Source organism: Montipora capricornis, chromosome 2, assembly GCF_036669925.1.
Source record: "Montipora capricornis isolate CH-2021 chromosome 2, ASM3666992v2, whole genome shotgun sequence".
In the NCBI taxonomy this organism is placed as follows: Eukaryota; Metazoa; Cnidaria; class Anthozoa; order Scleractinia; family Acroporidae; genus Montipora; species Montipora capricornis.
In genome coordinates this window covers 67059151-67073962 of record NC_090884.1, presented here as the reverse complement: position 1 = coordinate 67073962, position 14812 = coordinate 67059151, and the positions used below count along the sequence as shown (strand labels likewise).

At 39.4% G+C, this 14812-nt stretch overlaps 1 protein-coding gene and 1 long non-coding RNA gene across 2 annotated transcripts in view; one reads left to right on the top strand and one right to left on the bottom strand.

Annotated features, from left to right (window-relative positions):
• Nucleotides 1-4275: 4275 nt before the first annotated feature.
• LOC138032107 (uncharacterized) lies at nt 4276-12140 on the top strand. The gene is made up of 2 exons (XR_011128277.1): nt 4276-4767; nt 10954-12140. It is a non-coding gene; the product is annotated as an uncharacterized lncRNA (long non-coding RNA).
• The window catches only part of LOC138032095 (MFS-type transporter SLC18B1-like), a 13326-nt gene continuing 10485 nt past the window's right edge, over nt 11972-14812 (bottom strand). Inside the window, exons 6-7 of the mRNA XM_068879689.1 lie at nt 14401-14461; nt 11972-12961 (exon numbers count right to left, since the gene is read on the bottom strand). Coding sequence (XP_068735790.1) covers nt 12956-12961; nt 14401-14461 — 67 coding nt within the window. The 3' untranslated portion in view covers nt 11972-12955. The remainder of the gene's footprint in view (nt 12962-14400; nt 14462-14812) is intronic.

Sequence of the window (14812 nt, the reverse complement as noted above, 5' to 3'; positions counted from 1 at the left end):
CAGGGAAAACATTGAAATATTTAGGACGCTTTGTGAGGTCCCAATTGACGAAGAAGGAACGTTACGGAAGAATTAGTGGTCCTTTGAAGTGGATCCTTTGAACGATCGGATGAGGAAAAGAGACTTAAGGCCATCCCCTTTATTTTCTCTGTTTAGCTTCGTCCGACCAACCCAAGTTTTTGGCATTTTCAAAAAAAAAAAAAAAAAAAAAAAAAAAAAATAATAATAACAATAATAATAATAATAATAATAACGACGTAGTTAAACCAGTTTTATGCATAGGAGTTTCGGTGGTTGATCCTTTTTCCCACATTGTCTTAATTTTACATCACAACAACATCAACCAACTTTAACTTTAATTTTTCGCCATCTTGATTTGGGTTCACGTCTTGTTGTTTTCCTGGCTCCACAGCGATGATGTTGGGGTATCAGGCCTCCGATTCCGAGACTACTTGTGATTTTTTTTAGTTTTTTTTTTGTTGTCAATCCGCCCGACCGACCCAATATCAGGACACGCATCCGACGCTATACAAAAACAAAAAAGGGCGGAGGGGGGGGGGGGGGGATGACCTAACAGACTGTGGGCGCGTTCGATTGACCGTATTCCGGAAAAGGAATACGTGGAATATAAGTTGGAAATCCTTCGTTTTTGCGGAGATTCATATTAATATTATCAAACATCTGCTAAAATGCTATTTTGAACATAGCTTTATTGCCCTTGTTTCTGCAAAACGCCACACATAGTGTTTTAAATGATCACTCCACGTATTCTTATTCCGAAATAGGGTCAATCGAACGCGCCCTTAAAAAATTTGGAAGATGTAAAAACTGCTAGCTAGTTATGCAAAACTTAATGAACGAAAAGTTACACGTCAATGATATTGGAATGTGTTTGATTGCCAACGTGATCGTTTGTAATTTTATGTTTAATGTTAATTCAGAAACTAATTATATTAAAAATAAATTATTTTACTTATTTCCCTGTGCGCAAAGATCGCTGCGAAAGGTCTTTATTTTCTTCCACAACTAAACTGTGGAGCGACATTGACTTGGAAATTCGTGAATCTGATACAATTGGTTCTTTTAAGAAAGCGTTAGTTAATTATTACAATGTTCCAGAGTATTTTTCATCTTTTGACTATGCCCTTATTAATTACCAGACTGTGGCTAGACGCTTGCTCTATCTCTTCAAGGTCGCAGTCAAGTCTTCACCTTCAAGTGGTCTTGATAATGAGACAAAACTGACTCATTTCTTTTTTACAATGTCCTAATTATGCTGCCTTTAGACCTGCTCACTACCGCTCCCTGTATACCTTTTGATCAATGGTTTAGATATTCTGACCAGCAAAAAGTTGAACTTTTCCTGTTTGGCTCTTCTGACCGTCTCGACAAACAATGAAACGTTGAAATTTTCTATCATGTTCAGCACTTTATATAAGAGTCTAACCGTCTTTCTGTTTCTACCCATTAGAAATAACTTAAAACTTTCTGTTTTTGACCTACTTTGGTGTATTCCGTGCACGTTTTAATCTTTTATGTTGTAATTAGAGTTTAGATGTAAGGCTCCCGTGTTGAACTCACTTAGCTCTTGGGGCAAACATGTAATGTGAATATTTTTAAATGAAAAAAAAAAAAATACATATATATATATATATATATAAGTTCTAACTTTTCCAAATGGTCTTGATACTGAGCACAAGTGTTATTAATATTTTTAAAAATACAACCACACTTTTGAGTTTAGGGAACGTGTTTCGATGTTTCAAAAATCATCATCGGCCATAGTGAGTGTAACATTAAAATTTTTACAAGATAATCCGTATATATGTTACGGTAACTATCAATACAATGACTCTTTGTAGATTAAATGTTCGTTACAAGTACTTAAATTCAAACTAACCGACAATATTATAGAAAACACAACTGAAATAACGGTAAAAGTTTAAAAGTGTAATGCTAAACTGACATGATCAACTTGTTTGTTGAGTTCGACTAAGCTTCCATATTGAGCTGTTGAAACCCGAACTCAACATTCCGGATTCCTTCACATCGAGCGAAAAAGCGTTTGGGCCTACAGTTTGAAAAAAAAAAACAAAAAAAAAACCCATTTTATCAGACATGGTTCAGTAATGCAATTTGTTTAAAGATTAATGAATGCAGTTTTCAAAGTTGCGATTCAAGACCCGTCTACTCTAAAAAAGGACACTAATCGGAGAACATATAAGAGGACACTTAAACCGTGAGCCTTATATCACACCTGATGAAAAGACATCGTGCAAGAGCCGGACGAAAATTGCATCAAATCTGATTGCAGGATCAACCTGGTTGCAATACGAACCTTCAAGTGTGTCTTCTTAGAGGAGTATTTCGCGGTTGGTTGGTTATGATTGAATTCAATGACGCTATACGGTAGATTGTCTATTGACCTTCTTGTGTCCGTTTCCAGGGCACTTAAATGCTTGTTTTTTCTTCCAATGCTCTTTGCTCCCTCTGGATTTTTAAAATATCGTTGTACATGATTTCGAGTGCAATTTGGAAGAAATGACACGAGTAAATGTTTTCAAAGATCAACAAAATTGAAATCGTTGAAAAAAATTACGATTGCTTACTTATACCACATTGCACGAGAAAAATCATGTGATTACTTATCAATAAGATAATGAAATGACAAAAATTTCGTAACAGCTTAAGCTTATCATAATCATGCAAAAATAACGCGCTTGTATCCAAATTTTATGCCATCCAGAGCTCGCAATGGATTGGATCATTGACCAATCAGGGTGCTTTGCTTGTGACATCTTTTTGTATTAATTGATATACCTCCCTCCATCACATTGTTACGTAAAAAGTGCTTTCCTCTTCGTCAAACAGAATGAATAAAATTTTTCAGGTTTTAGAGTTGTTAAAAAGCTTTGCTAGTGAAGCATTTCCTTTTGGCAGCAGTTTGCCATCGGCATTTGTCGGAATTGCCAAAAGACAGTATGTCAAATAATTTTCAACATTGCTCGCGACATCTCTCGATTGTCGTTGGTTTTAAAGCATCAACGGTTTTGAAAAACATAAGTTGGTCAAATATTTGTCCGTTATTTCAAAAAAGGAGTATCACTTGAATTGAAATGCGTAGTGTAATTGATTGTGATTCGCTTGGCTTCTCTAGCAAGACGAATGATTGCCTGTGGGTAACCGTAATCCGGGCGGTTGTCATTCACTTTTGACTAACTACCAGCCGTGGGGTGGGTAAAAGCAATTCCTGAATTTGTTTTTTAATCTTAATGTGGCTTTTAAAAATAATGAAATTAGGAGTTTGTAATGTATCCCTAACATATGAGCGTTAGAAATCCGGTATGAAAAAGGAATATTTGCCCGCGGTTTACATATTTTGGTCTTATCAGCCCAAGGCTATAGTTTTCTAATCCGTCAGCCCAGAACAAAGTACTGAATATTGAAAGGGCATTGCATAATGAGCTATCTCTGAACTATCTTTGAACCGCCAATATACCAGATAACCGTCCGAGCAACAATGCTTTCAAAATTCGAAATTTTACATAGAATGTAGGGATAATTAGCACCTGGAGATTGGAGATTGAACCTTGAAGTTTAACAAGTTCTGTCACCTTTTGAAATCAATTTGTAAATAACACGAGGCCTTCTGTGAGCGAACTCGTATGTTAATGAAACAAACGTAAACAATGACGTTATCCCTTATTAACGTTTTTAAGGAACTTAAATTTAAGAGATCTTTTATCTGAATAATGCGAGTCATGCCTTTTCTATGTCGCAGCTGATAGCTAAATGATTTTAGTATATACTAAGACAGTGGATAGCGTTCCGATGAGGCGCGCTCTGATTGGCTACTCAAACTCCGTATACACTTTGCTATTAACCTCCGAGCAACTCGCGCGGAATTTGCTCCCGAAAATATTGTATAATCGTTGCAGGAATAAATGAGTTAAAACTTATCCTTTTTTGCTTTATCATCTCACTGTTTTAGTATATACTAACTTCGCGGCTCGATAAATAAACACCACTAGACACCTCCACTTCGGTTAAGTGGTTGTTAATTATTGTAAAGATTAGTCGGATTTTATTAGAGACTGTTATCGTTACCTTAAATAGCTTTTTTTATTTTATATGTAAATCCTAAAAAGTTAGGCGTCCCCAATTAGTTTACCGTTGTGAACTAGGCACATTGGCTACGTTAATAAAGTTCTTATTATCATTATAATTATTGTTATTCTCGTTATTACTCAGTGTGCTATATGAACTTTAGCAGACCGAGCCGTGTTTGTTTCGTGCTACCGTATGCTAAGCTTTCAACTTTCTAATCAATTTCTTTGACACCAGGCGACACTTAAGTGTTGTTTGTGATATGCCCATTGTTTTCCAAAAGTTGTTTTTCTAGTTGGTTGAACAAATATTTGAACCGCAAGCAACCGACGCGTTCATCACTTTAATTTGCTGTCGCCTTCACTTCCGATCAACTATAAGTAACAGATCACCACACACTGTGGATCTCAGTTTCGTGAAGACACCGGTACGTTTACAAACAGGAGAACCTGAGACTTGGGAATTAACCATGAAAACTGTCATTTTTGCTGTTTCGCTCTTCCTTTTTCTCAGTCATTGTCTTCACATCGTTGAATTGCGAAAAAGCAGGCATAATGACTGGACGAATCAATTACCAACGGTCTGGAGAAATCGAGAAAGTAAAGTTACTGCCGGAAAACACTTACTGAAAAAGACAGGGAATATACTGGGATACAAGAGGTAACATGTCTTAATTATGTCTTTTTTTTTAAATTGGTCTTTTCCAGCATACTCGAGAGAGAAGTTTGATCTAATATTTATTTGAAAAAAAAAAAACTTGGAGCGACGCGTACGTATTGAGATGGTGTACGTATGATTGAAATACACTCACATTTTTGGTTAAAAGAAGCATATATTTCACACCACAAAGAATTTTAGAAAAGCAGGCAGGAAATGACCTAATATCAAACGCGTTCCTCCATTTTTGGCAAAATGCAAATTTTAGTCCGACGTTGGCCGTTTGCCGAAAACGTAACGCCAAGAATAAACCTCTAATAATTGGCCGCTTTTAGGCTAGACACGCATAATCCGTCCAGACGAATTACGCGTCTCTTATGTTATTCGTTAAGTGTAAAGACGGGACAAACTATAAAAGACGCATAATCCGTATGGGACGAACTTGGGTAAACATTTTTTCTACGTCTGTTAAATTCTTGATGAGTAAATTCTTGGAAATCGAGTTTATGATAAAAACTAACGATAAAAAGTCACGACATTTCGACCTTCCGGAGGTCATTTTCAAGCGCGAGTTAAAATGTACAAGTAAATTAGCATAAATATGTTTGTCATAATTAAAAATAGTTTTAAAATACCATGATCACTAACAAGGCAGTAAAGTATGTAACATAAGTGATGAAATATTTTTAAGAAATGGGGGACATAAATTAATTAGAAGAATAAACAACAATAAGCTTTTATAACCTGATCTAAACAAATAATTTAGCACGGATGGAATCAGATTGTTTGTTTAGCGTTGGTTTTAGGTCTTTGATAAAAAAACATTTCGAAAATAAGACAATCAAATTTGTTTTGACATTTCCTTAAAATTCTAAAACTTTGCGCGATGTCGTCCAGTTCCAAATCATGTTGCTCTCTGCCGATCCTTTGTGTTCCTTAATTCGTTAGTGAAGGTGTCGGCACGTATAACCGACATAACCTACATCACACAGGTCAAACTTAAAATAATACACCACGCATTACTGATTCACCATGACCGGCTTGTCTTCACTTACTTTGATTTCATCCTTGATCTTCCGACTTGTCAACACCGGGCTGATATCTTCATTGACCTTTCGACTGAGTTCACCAAGTTGCCCGCGCACTGCGCAGGTGTTGCTGTGGGTTCGCCTCTGGGACCCCTCATGGCAAACGCCTTTATATGTAATATCGAGAAACAACTGGAAACAGAAAATAAGATGCCTGACGTCTACAAACGCTACGTTGATGATACACTTAGCGTAATGACTGATGTTGAAAGGGGTTCAGAGTTCCTAACGACCTTGAACAACAGTCATCCTTCTATCGACTTCACAATGGAGCTCGAAGAAAACGGCAGGCTTCCTTTTCTGGGAATGGAAGTACATGTAATGAAAAATGGATGCCGGCTAGACACAAAGGTGTACAAAAAACCGACGGACAGTGGGCTACTGTTACACTACCACAGCCACTTAGATGGGAGATATAAACGCTCACCACTGGACACCATGCTTAACCGTGCGTTTAAGCTCTCATCTACATGGAAGTTTTTTCACGAGGAATGTGAACGCCTTAAAGAGACCTTTGCTCGATTGTGCCACCCAGACAATCTTGTGCAGTCTACCATCCGCCAATTCATCGATTCAAAAGTGTCTGAAGATTCACGCACGCAAGTATCTGAGAAGCGAGACGCTCCAATAAGAGTCGTGCTGCCCTTAAAGATCTAAGATCTGCAAACGCAGTACGCAGACAACTTGGTGACCTTACTTCATCCTTAAAGGATGAAGTAAGGGAAGACAAGCCGCCCTTGGTGAATCAGCAATGCGTGGTGTATTATTTTAAGTGTGACCTGTGTGATGCAGGTTATGTCGGTTATAGGCGTGCCGACACCTTCACTAACGAATTAAGGAACACAAAGGATCGGCAGAGAGCAACATGATTTGGAACCGGACGACATCGCGCAAAGTTTTAGAATCTTAAGGAAATGTCAAAACAAATTTGATTGTCTTATTTTCGAAATGTTTTTTATCAAAGACCTAAAACCAACGCTAAACAAACAATCTGATTCCATCCGTGCTAAATTATTTGTTTAGATCAGGTTATAAAAGCTTATTGTTGTTTATTCTTCTAATTAATTTATGTCCCCCATTTCTTAAAAATATTTCATCACTTATGTTACATACTTTACTGCCTTGTTAGTGATCATGGTATTTTAAAACTATTTTTAATTATGACAAACATATTTATGCTAATTTACTTGTACATTTTAACTCGCGCTTGAAAATGACCTCCGGAAGGTCGAAACGTCGTAACTTTTTATCGTTAGTTTTTATCATAAACTCTGTTAAATTCGTTTAGTATAAAGACGAAATTGGATAGTTCGTCCAGACGCATAAAGCAGACGTAGAAAACTGTTTGCCCAAGCTCGTCCTGTAGAATTATGCGTCTTTATAGTATGTACCCTGAAGCAACCGTTCCCGTAGGATTTGATAGCAACTTGACGTTTCAAATTCTGACGGCGCGCAAAATGAGGCGAGAAGCAATGATCATTTCAAGATATCCTCTACAACTGAAATGACGATTATCGAAAATTCGTAATTTTCCCTGGATTGACTGTTATCGTCAATTTAGATTACTTTGTCCCAGGACTTGTGGTAGCAGATGAAAAGTAAAAAGTAAAAGTTGCATCCCTGGACGAGATTTGAACCGAAGCACCCAATGTGAAGGAACTGTTTTTATCCACTTAACAACTAAAGATCAAGTGGCTGATAATTGCACCGATAATTTATCAAATCTAATTAGTATACATAAAATCATTGCTGAATAGTGGCTAAGCCTAGTACTTGATTTTAAAATGGTAACCGACATTTTCTCCTTTTTAAACTTGCTTCTTAGCTGGTGATAATACACGTTTACAGCGGCATCCGGAAGAAAAAAATATATTGATTATGTATCTGCCAGTTAGCGATGCGGTAGCCTAGTGGTTAAGTTTAATCGAACAACAATAAATGCAAAGTGACACACGCTAACACCAACCCGGTGTGGCCAACACATCACACATGCGCACAACCACTTCACCCGCCATGAACAGCTGTTTCGGCCTTGGCTGCTAATGCCTAATGCTGCTTGGCCTGGCCTGTCCGTGGCTGCTAATTGACCAGGTGAAATGGTTGTGCGCATGCGTGATGTGTTGGCCACACCGGGTTGGTGTTAGCGAGTGTCACTTTGCTTTTATTGTTGTTGTTAATCGAACATTCCCAGGTTCGAGTCCGGGGAGTTCAGGCATTGGGTTGGGATTTTAAAAATAGATATTAATTTCCCATAATCCCTATCAAACGCTAAGAGTTTTAAATTGATGTTAATAGTCAATGGGCCATATTCCGAGTTGCTGTTTGTCTCGGTTTCGAAGTGAGTCTTGATGCTCAACTATTGCAAAGGACTGAGTTTGATTTGCATAAGAATACAAAAATTTGGTTTTATCAACGGAGTTGATAATGTAAATTGGCCACCGTACAGAGATTCTAAAAGCTGACGTTTCGAGCGTTAGCCCTTCGTCAGAGCGGATTCGCTCTGACGAAGGGCTAACGCTCGAAACGTCAGCTTTTAGAATCTCTGTACGGTGGCCAATTTACATTATCAACTCCGTTGATAAAACCAAATTTTTGTATACTACTTCCCCACCGACGCAGCACCACAGTTTCTTTAGAAACTACCCCTTCATTCATTTGCATAAGAATACGCAACTCATTTCCATTTGAATAGTTGTGCGCCAGGACTCGCTTTGAAACTGAGGCAGCAACTCGGAAATGGGCTATTTAGAGAAACTTAGAAATTGTCGATAATAGTCATTTCAGAGGTAGTTGATCCATCCAACGGCGGTAGCATTCAGGAGGGTCATCCTTTCAAAAATTGTAATAGACACTTATCCAACTAAAAAATACCCCCCCCCCCCCCCCCCCGCCCCGCCCCAAGCAGGGACAAAAGTGGGTAAAAACAAATTTTCACTTAACTTCCCAATTACGTCACCATGAGATTCTCGCTTCCACGCAACCTACAAATACTCTACAAATGTTCAGATTTTTTTTTGTTAGAATTTGTTTTCTAAGCATGGCTTATCACAGGCGTCCCAGAGTCGGAAGGTAAACAATTATAAGGATTTGCATGGGAATCTCGAAAACAAACTGAAAAAGATATTTACCCGCAAAAGTCCTCAATAAAAAAGCCGTACTTTCTTGTCGTGGTGATTTTCTCGCTTTTTGTGTGGTTATTTGCCTGATTGAATGCGATTTAAGCGACTTCTCAAATTCCCGGGTTGTCACTCGTACCTAAATAAAGGAAAGGCTGGAAAGTAATTTCTAGCTTACCTCACATCTCGCCAATAAAATCACACTTCTCCGGCATCAGTCACGCTCAAACTCCGGCGATGGCCACACGGATAAATTTACTTCTCCTCAACCAAGTTTCAAGGTCCAGCGAGTGTCCATTGCTGAGAAACAGCGAAAAATATTCAAATTTTCAAAATCCTTCAAGGCTCACTTACAACGAATTTAAACACGGCTGGTCAACCGTTCACTTACTTGCTCTCACTGTATCGAGGCTCAAGAGAACGGTTGGCCGGAAGTAAATTTATCTGTGTGGCCATCGCCGAAAGTTGGAGTGTGACTGATGCCGGAGAAGTGTGATTTTATCGGCGAGATGTGAGGTAAGCTAGAAATTACTTTCCAGCCTTTCCTTTATTTGGATACGAGTGACAACCCGGGAATTTGAGAAGTTGCTTAAATCGCATTCAGTCAGACAAATAACCACACAAAAAGCGAGAAATTCACCACGGCAATAAAGTACGGCTTTTTTATTGAGAACTTTTGCGGGTAAATATCTTCTTCAGTTTGCTATCGAGATTCCCATACAAATCCTTATAATTGTTTACCTTCCGACTCTGGGCCACCTGTGGGCTTATCGAATTCTGTTTTCAACTAGGTTGATTTCTTCTTTATATGGGAAAAAATCATGATTAATACCTCGAATGTCGGTTTAAAGCCTTAACATCTCTCAGGCTCCAGGGCCCTTGGGATGTCTATGCAGTTATAAACCGCCGTTAATCTGTGATTCCTGTAAAAGACTGTCTAACGACTACCGATCTGACGCCAAACTCTCTGGCAATTTTATGGAGTAAAGCCCCGTTCAAACGGTCATGATAGTTGATGATAGTTGATGATAGTTTCAACTATCATTCACTATCATTGACTATCATGTTTGCGATCAAACGGTCCATGATAGTTCATGATAGTTGACGTAGCTAACTGGTATCTAGTCTCCTACCGCGCGCGATTGTAAACAAATATGGCGGGGATTTGGAGCACGAAAATGGCTGTGTATCAGCCGAGAAGAGCAGCTATTGCCACAATTTTTTTTTTAAACATGGCCGTGCCTCGTACTTATCTATTAGGTTGCATATCAAACTACTACTCCACTTGTCGTTGTCTGGTTTTTTAGCTTTTTTACCTTTTCTCACGTTCTCGCTTTCAGCGTCACTGTCGTCCGAATATTCGTCCAAAATATTGTTGTTCCTCACAGGACGATGCCATATTGCATCGAGCCCGCCTTGGTTACCCCCACTGACCGAAAAACTATCATGCACTATCATCCGCTCGGTCAAACGGAAAAAACTATCATGAACTATCATGTCGAATTTGAACATGTCCAAACTGCATGATAGTTGATGATAGTTGATGATAGTGAATGATAGTTCGTGTTCAAACGTGCGTGATAGTTGAAACTATCATCAACTATCATCAACTATCATGACCGTTTGAACGGGCCTTAAGTTAGGGTTACAAATATTTTCACTTGGGCCGAAGGTGACAAAAGAAAACGGCCATGTTTCTTTTTTGGTCTCGCTTACGCACATGCAGGCCCTTAATGCTTTCACAGAAGATTTGACCACGTTCCTTGGTAATCAACGCCATAGCAACTGTGACAGAATACCGAAAAAAAAAAAAGGCATTTTCCGAATGGCTGCCACAGGTGACGAGAATCTATCAGAACAAACACAGAAACTAAAAAACAAAACCAATCTGATTACCCCAATGCGTTCGGTAGCTGAAGTGGCACGGCCCAAGTAAGGGCTACTTGTAGCCTTTTTAATAATTTTTACCATCGAACGTTTTGCAGAAAGTTCTACAACGACCTTGAAGTGATAGATAAACCTCGTCCTCCGGCGTACGGCTATCCAGAATTTCCTCGACCAGGCAAAAGAGAATTCTCACCCAAACGAACAAGTACCACACACACTATGCGAAACAATGAAAAGATGGAATAATTGTGTGTATGCAACTATCACGAAAGCTGCTGACCACAATTGAACGGTGAAGGTAAATGGAATAAAAAGGTGTTTGAAAGCTCTTAACTAGTATTTACGCAAATAATCCTACAGAACATTTTGTCGCGGAATGCATATCACATAACTTTCTCGGTCGTATTTTCATGATCATGTGCATGGTACTAATACCTAGCTGGGGCTTAGAGTCCGTTTTTCTATCTCTCACAACGTTTTTAGTGTCATGGAAATGTCTCGCATGAAATAATCTAAATTACAAATTAAAAATAAGTGACGTTTATCGTTTCAGTCAAAGCAAGGCACTTCTTCCCGAAAATGTATTATTGTTATAACAAATACTGTAAAATTTAATGATACTTTCAGTTGTAATTAGAGCGGAAAAAATGGACACTCAAACTTCTTTACTGCGTTTCCTCCTTGTGTTTGGTAACTCTCCCACGAAATCCATGTGATCTCCGAGCCCTTCCTCGGAAACTGTCGAGTCTAACCTTTGACCTCCAGAGTCCAGACGGGTCACTTTACATCGACTTTGATCTTTTTCCATAGAAACTGGAAAGCATCGACCCAATGATGCCGGGAAGAGGAGACCGTTAAATAAAAATGATCATGTTTTGCTTAAGAAGCGAGTCTGCTTCGAGCACCGTCCACTGTGGTCGGAGGAGGCTCGCCACAATTAAATGATCCGATTTCTCTTAAGGCGTAATCTCCCACGTGGCCATCTGTTCGTACGCGTTAAAGGACATAGAAGCAAGACCTTGTCAGTGCGCAAACACTATGATAATAGACACGCAGGCAGGATTCGCGCTAAGGTCTTTGTCTAACTCAAGCAAATTAATGACTCTGGACTCTTAGTTTCTCTTGAGATCGCATATTTAATTTAGTTTCCCTTGACAAAGGCGCCAAGATGTCGCCGAAACGTCGGACGTTTTTATCGTTAGTTTTTGCCAGTATATGTTTATCTAAATCATTGTTAATTAGACTATGTTACCACAAGAAAAAAAGTTATAAATATGTACTTATACTTTTATTGGCGTCCAGATTAGTGGGCTCGGGAAGCGAGCCTAAGGGCCTAAGGTTCCTAGGAAATTGGGCGAAATGGCTATGGGCGAAGCTTTCACGAGTCTCTGCCTACAAGAAACTCCCTGCCCATTGTGACGGAAATCTAGATTTATTATTACGCAATGAAAGTTCCACGGATCAAAAGGATGACTTCCATTTCAATATCTCTCTTGTATAAAAAAAAAAAATACATTATATAAGTATTATACAAGAACAGATAAATAATGCATCCATTCGACGAACATGATTGTTTATGGTGACAGTGCGACCGACCTTAGTCCACTGGCACTCCACTAAAACAAACCATGATTTTAGAATATGCTATATTTATATTTTTGAACAGTACTGCGGAATAGACCTTAAATGAAAGTTAGAAAGATCATAGCAGCAAGCCTGAAAAACGTAGGTTTGAACGGGTAGTGCAGAATGAATTCAACAACAAAGCATGGATTTTTCAGGCTTGCTTGCTACTGTAAGTTGCTTACCTCACGGCCATGACCTTTCTAACTTTCAATTCATAAAACATAACATTGCTAGTAGTAAAAACTACTAAATGACTAGCTGGCTTTTTAGACGGTGCGGTGAAGTAGAATTCGGCATCACCGCCGACAAATCATTACTGCTTTGAACCTGTGCCCACATGTCAAGGACCCAGTCGTGCCAGTTACGCCGCCTCTTTCTGAACTCTAAGATGAAGTCGATCACACTCGCAGCCCTCGAGGCTCCATGCTGTTTTTTGCCACGAAGTCTGAGAAACCACAAAGCACAGCTCGTGTTTTACGCCTGCAACAAGCAAATTACAAGTTTTAACACAATTGCTTGTAATCTCGGAATCTGATTGGCTAATTTGCCGTTGTCGATAAGAGTTTAGACAACGCTGCTCGAGTCGTGCTCGCGTCAATGTGTGACGCAATGTAATAGCCAATCAGGAACGCTCATTTTGGGAAACAAACCAATCATATTGCGAGAAAGTTGTAGGCAACGTTTGCTCTTTATTTGGTCATTTTGACCCCAGCGATCACGAATATCGTTGTCGATAAGAGTAAAGACAACGCGGAACCATGTCCGATTTGTTAATTTTAGCTCACAGCAAATATTCCGGTTAACACCAAGGCCTGTTCCAAACGTCGTGCTACTGCTGTGCCGAACTCAAATGAAATTGTCATTTCGATTTAAGCACGGCAGTAGCACGCCGTTTGAAACCATTAAGCGCGGCACGGCTGACTTAATTTCGGCACGACTACTTAGCACGGCAGTAGCACGACTTGGTTTCAAACGGCGTGCTATTGTTGCGCCGAACTCAATTCATAAATTAATTTAATGTATTTTTCATTATTTGCATCCTATTACGCTGGATGGATGGTTTGTTTTGTCTTTTGAATTTGGCACGAATGTATTAGGTTCGACGTTTGAAACCGCTGCCGTGCCATCGTCGTGCCACTGCCAAGCCAAATTCATTTGAGTTCGGCACGGCAGTAGCACGACGTTTGGAACAGGCCTTATTCACGCAGTTGGGTTGGCGCATTTCTGAGAAGGCTAGCTTTCAGCCGATATGGCCCGTGTTTTATGCCGGATCAAGTGTCATATGGTCATATGTAGCTTGATTTTACTGTTAGTTACTCCGGTTTACCTAATTCAACAGTAACCAACACTTAAAACTGAGTTAATTTGATTTTATTTGCGTTTACTTGATTGCTGATGTTCGTGTAAACGCCACTGAATCAAACCCACAAACAAATTTGCATTCTTGACTCATCATCATCATCGTCGTCGTTGTCGTTGTCATCATCGGGATCTTAAGATCTATAACGGCGACGTTGACGACAACGCCACAAAACAAAGATATCACTGGTTAAAAGAGCATAAATAATCGTGCTGCAAACGTTCAGCACGCATTTCAGCAAATAATGTTGTGGCACTCCGCATAAAGATGACGTGACATCACCAAATTTGAGGTTTTGACGACAACGTGAGCATGCAACAGAGAATCTTTCATTCTATATTTTCAGTCTGAAACCACTCGTACCGATTTATTTTTAAGGACACTTCGCCCGAATTGTTCGACTTGAACGAGATGGAATAATCTCGTGAGACTCAAACTAGAGAAAAGTTATATTTAAGATGACGTTTTGGTCGACGTCGCCGTCGTAAATGTTGAGGTACCTATCACCATCATCAATACCACCACCACGTTTCTATTGCTAATATTCCCAGTTCCATACCTGTATAATACTCTCCTTTTCGACGGGCCTCTTCCTTTTCCCAACGCTGTACGTCCTAATTCTGGTGGTGAAATACGAAAAAACGTTGGGGGTGTTTACATGAAAAAACTCGCACCGGCGCAAGTTTCACACCGGGGTGACTTCTTGATACCGCGTTTAAATGATGACGAGGCGAATTGGTATCGTGTTTACCTGAAGGGACACCACATATCGATAAAATACAAGCGTGAATCCAAATTGCAAATATGGCGTCTATCAGGAAAAGTACGCTTATGCTATCCGTTCCAGTCCACCGGGAGGCCAATTTCACAAAGGACCGAGTGGTCGTTCCTCATTTACATGATACCGTTGCGAGATTTCGCGCCGGAACGAAATTTTCGCTCCGGTGCAGCAACCGCGGTGAACTCGCGCC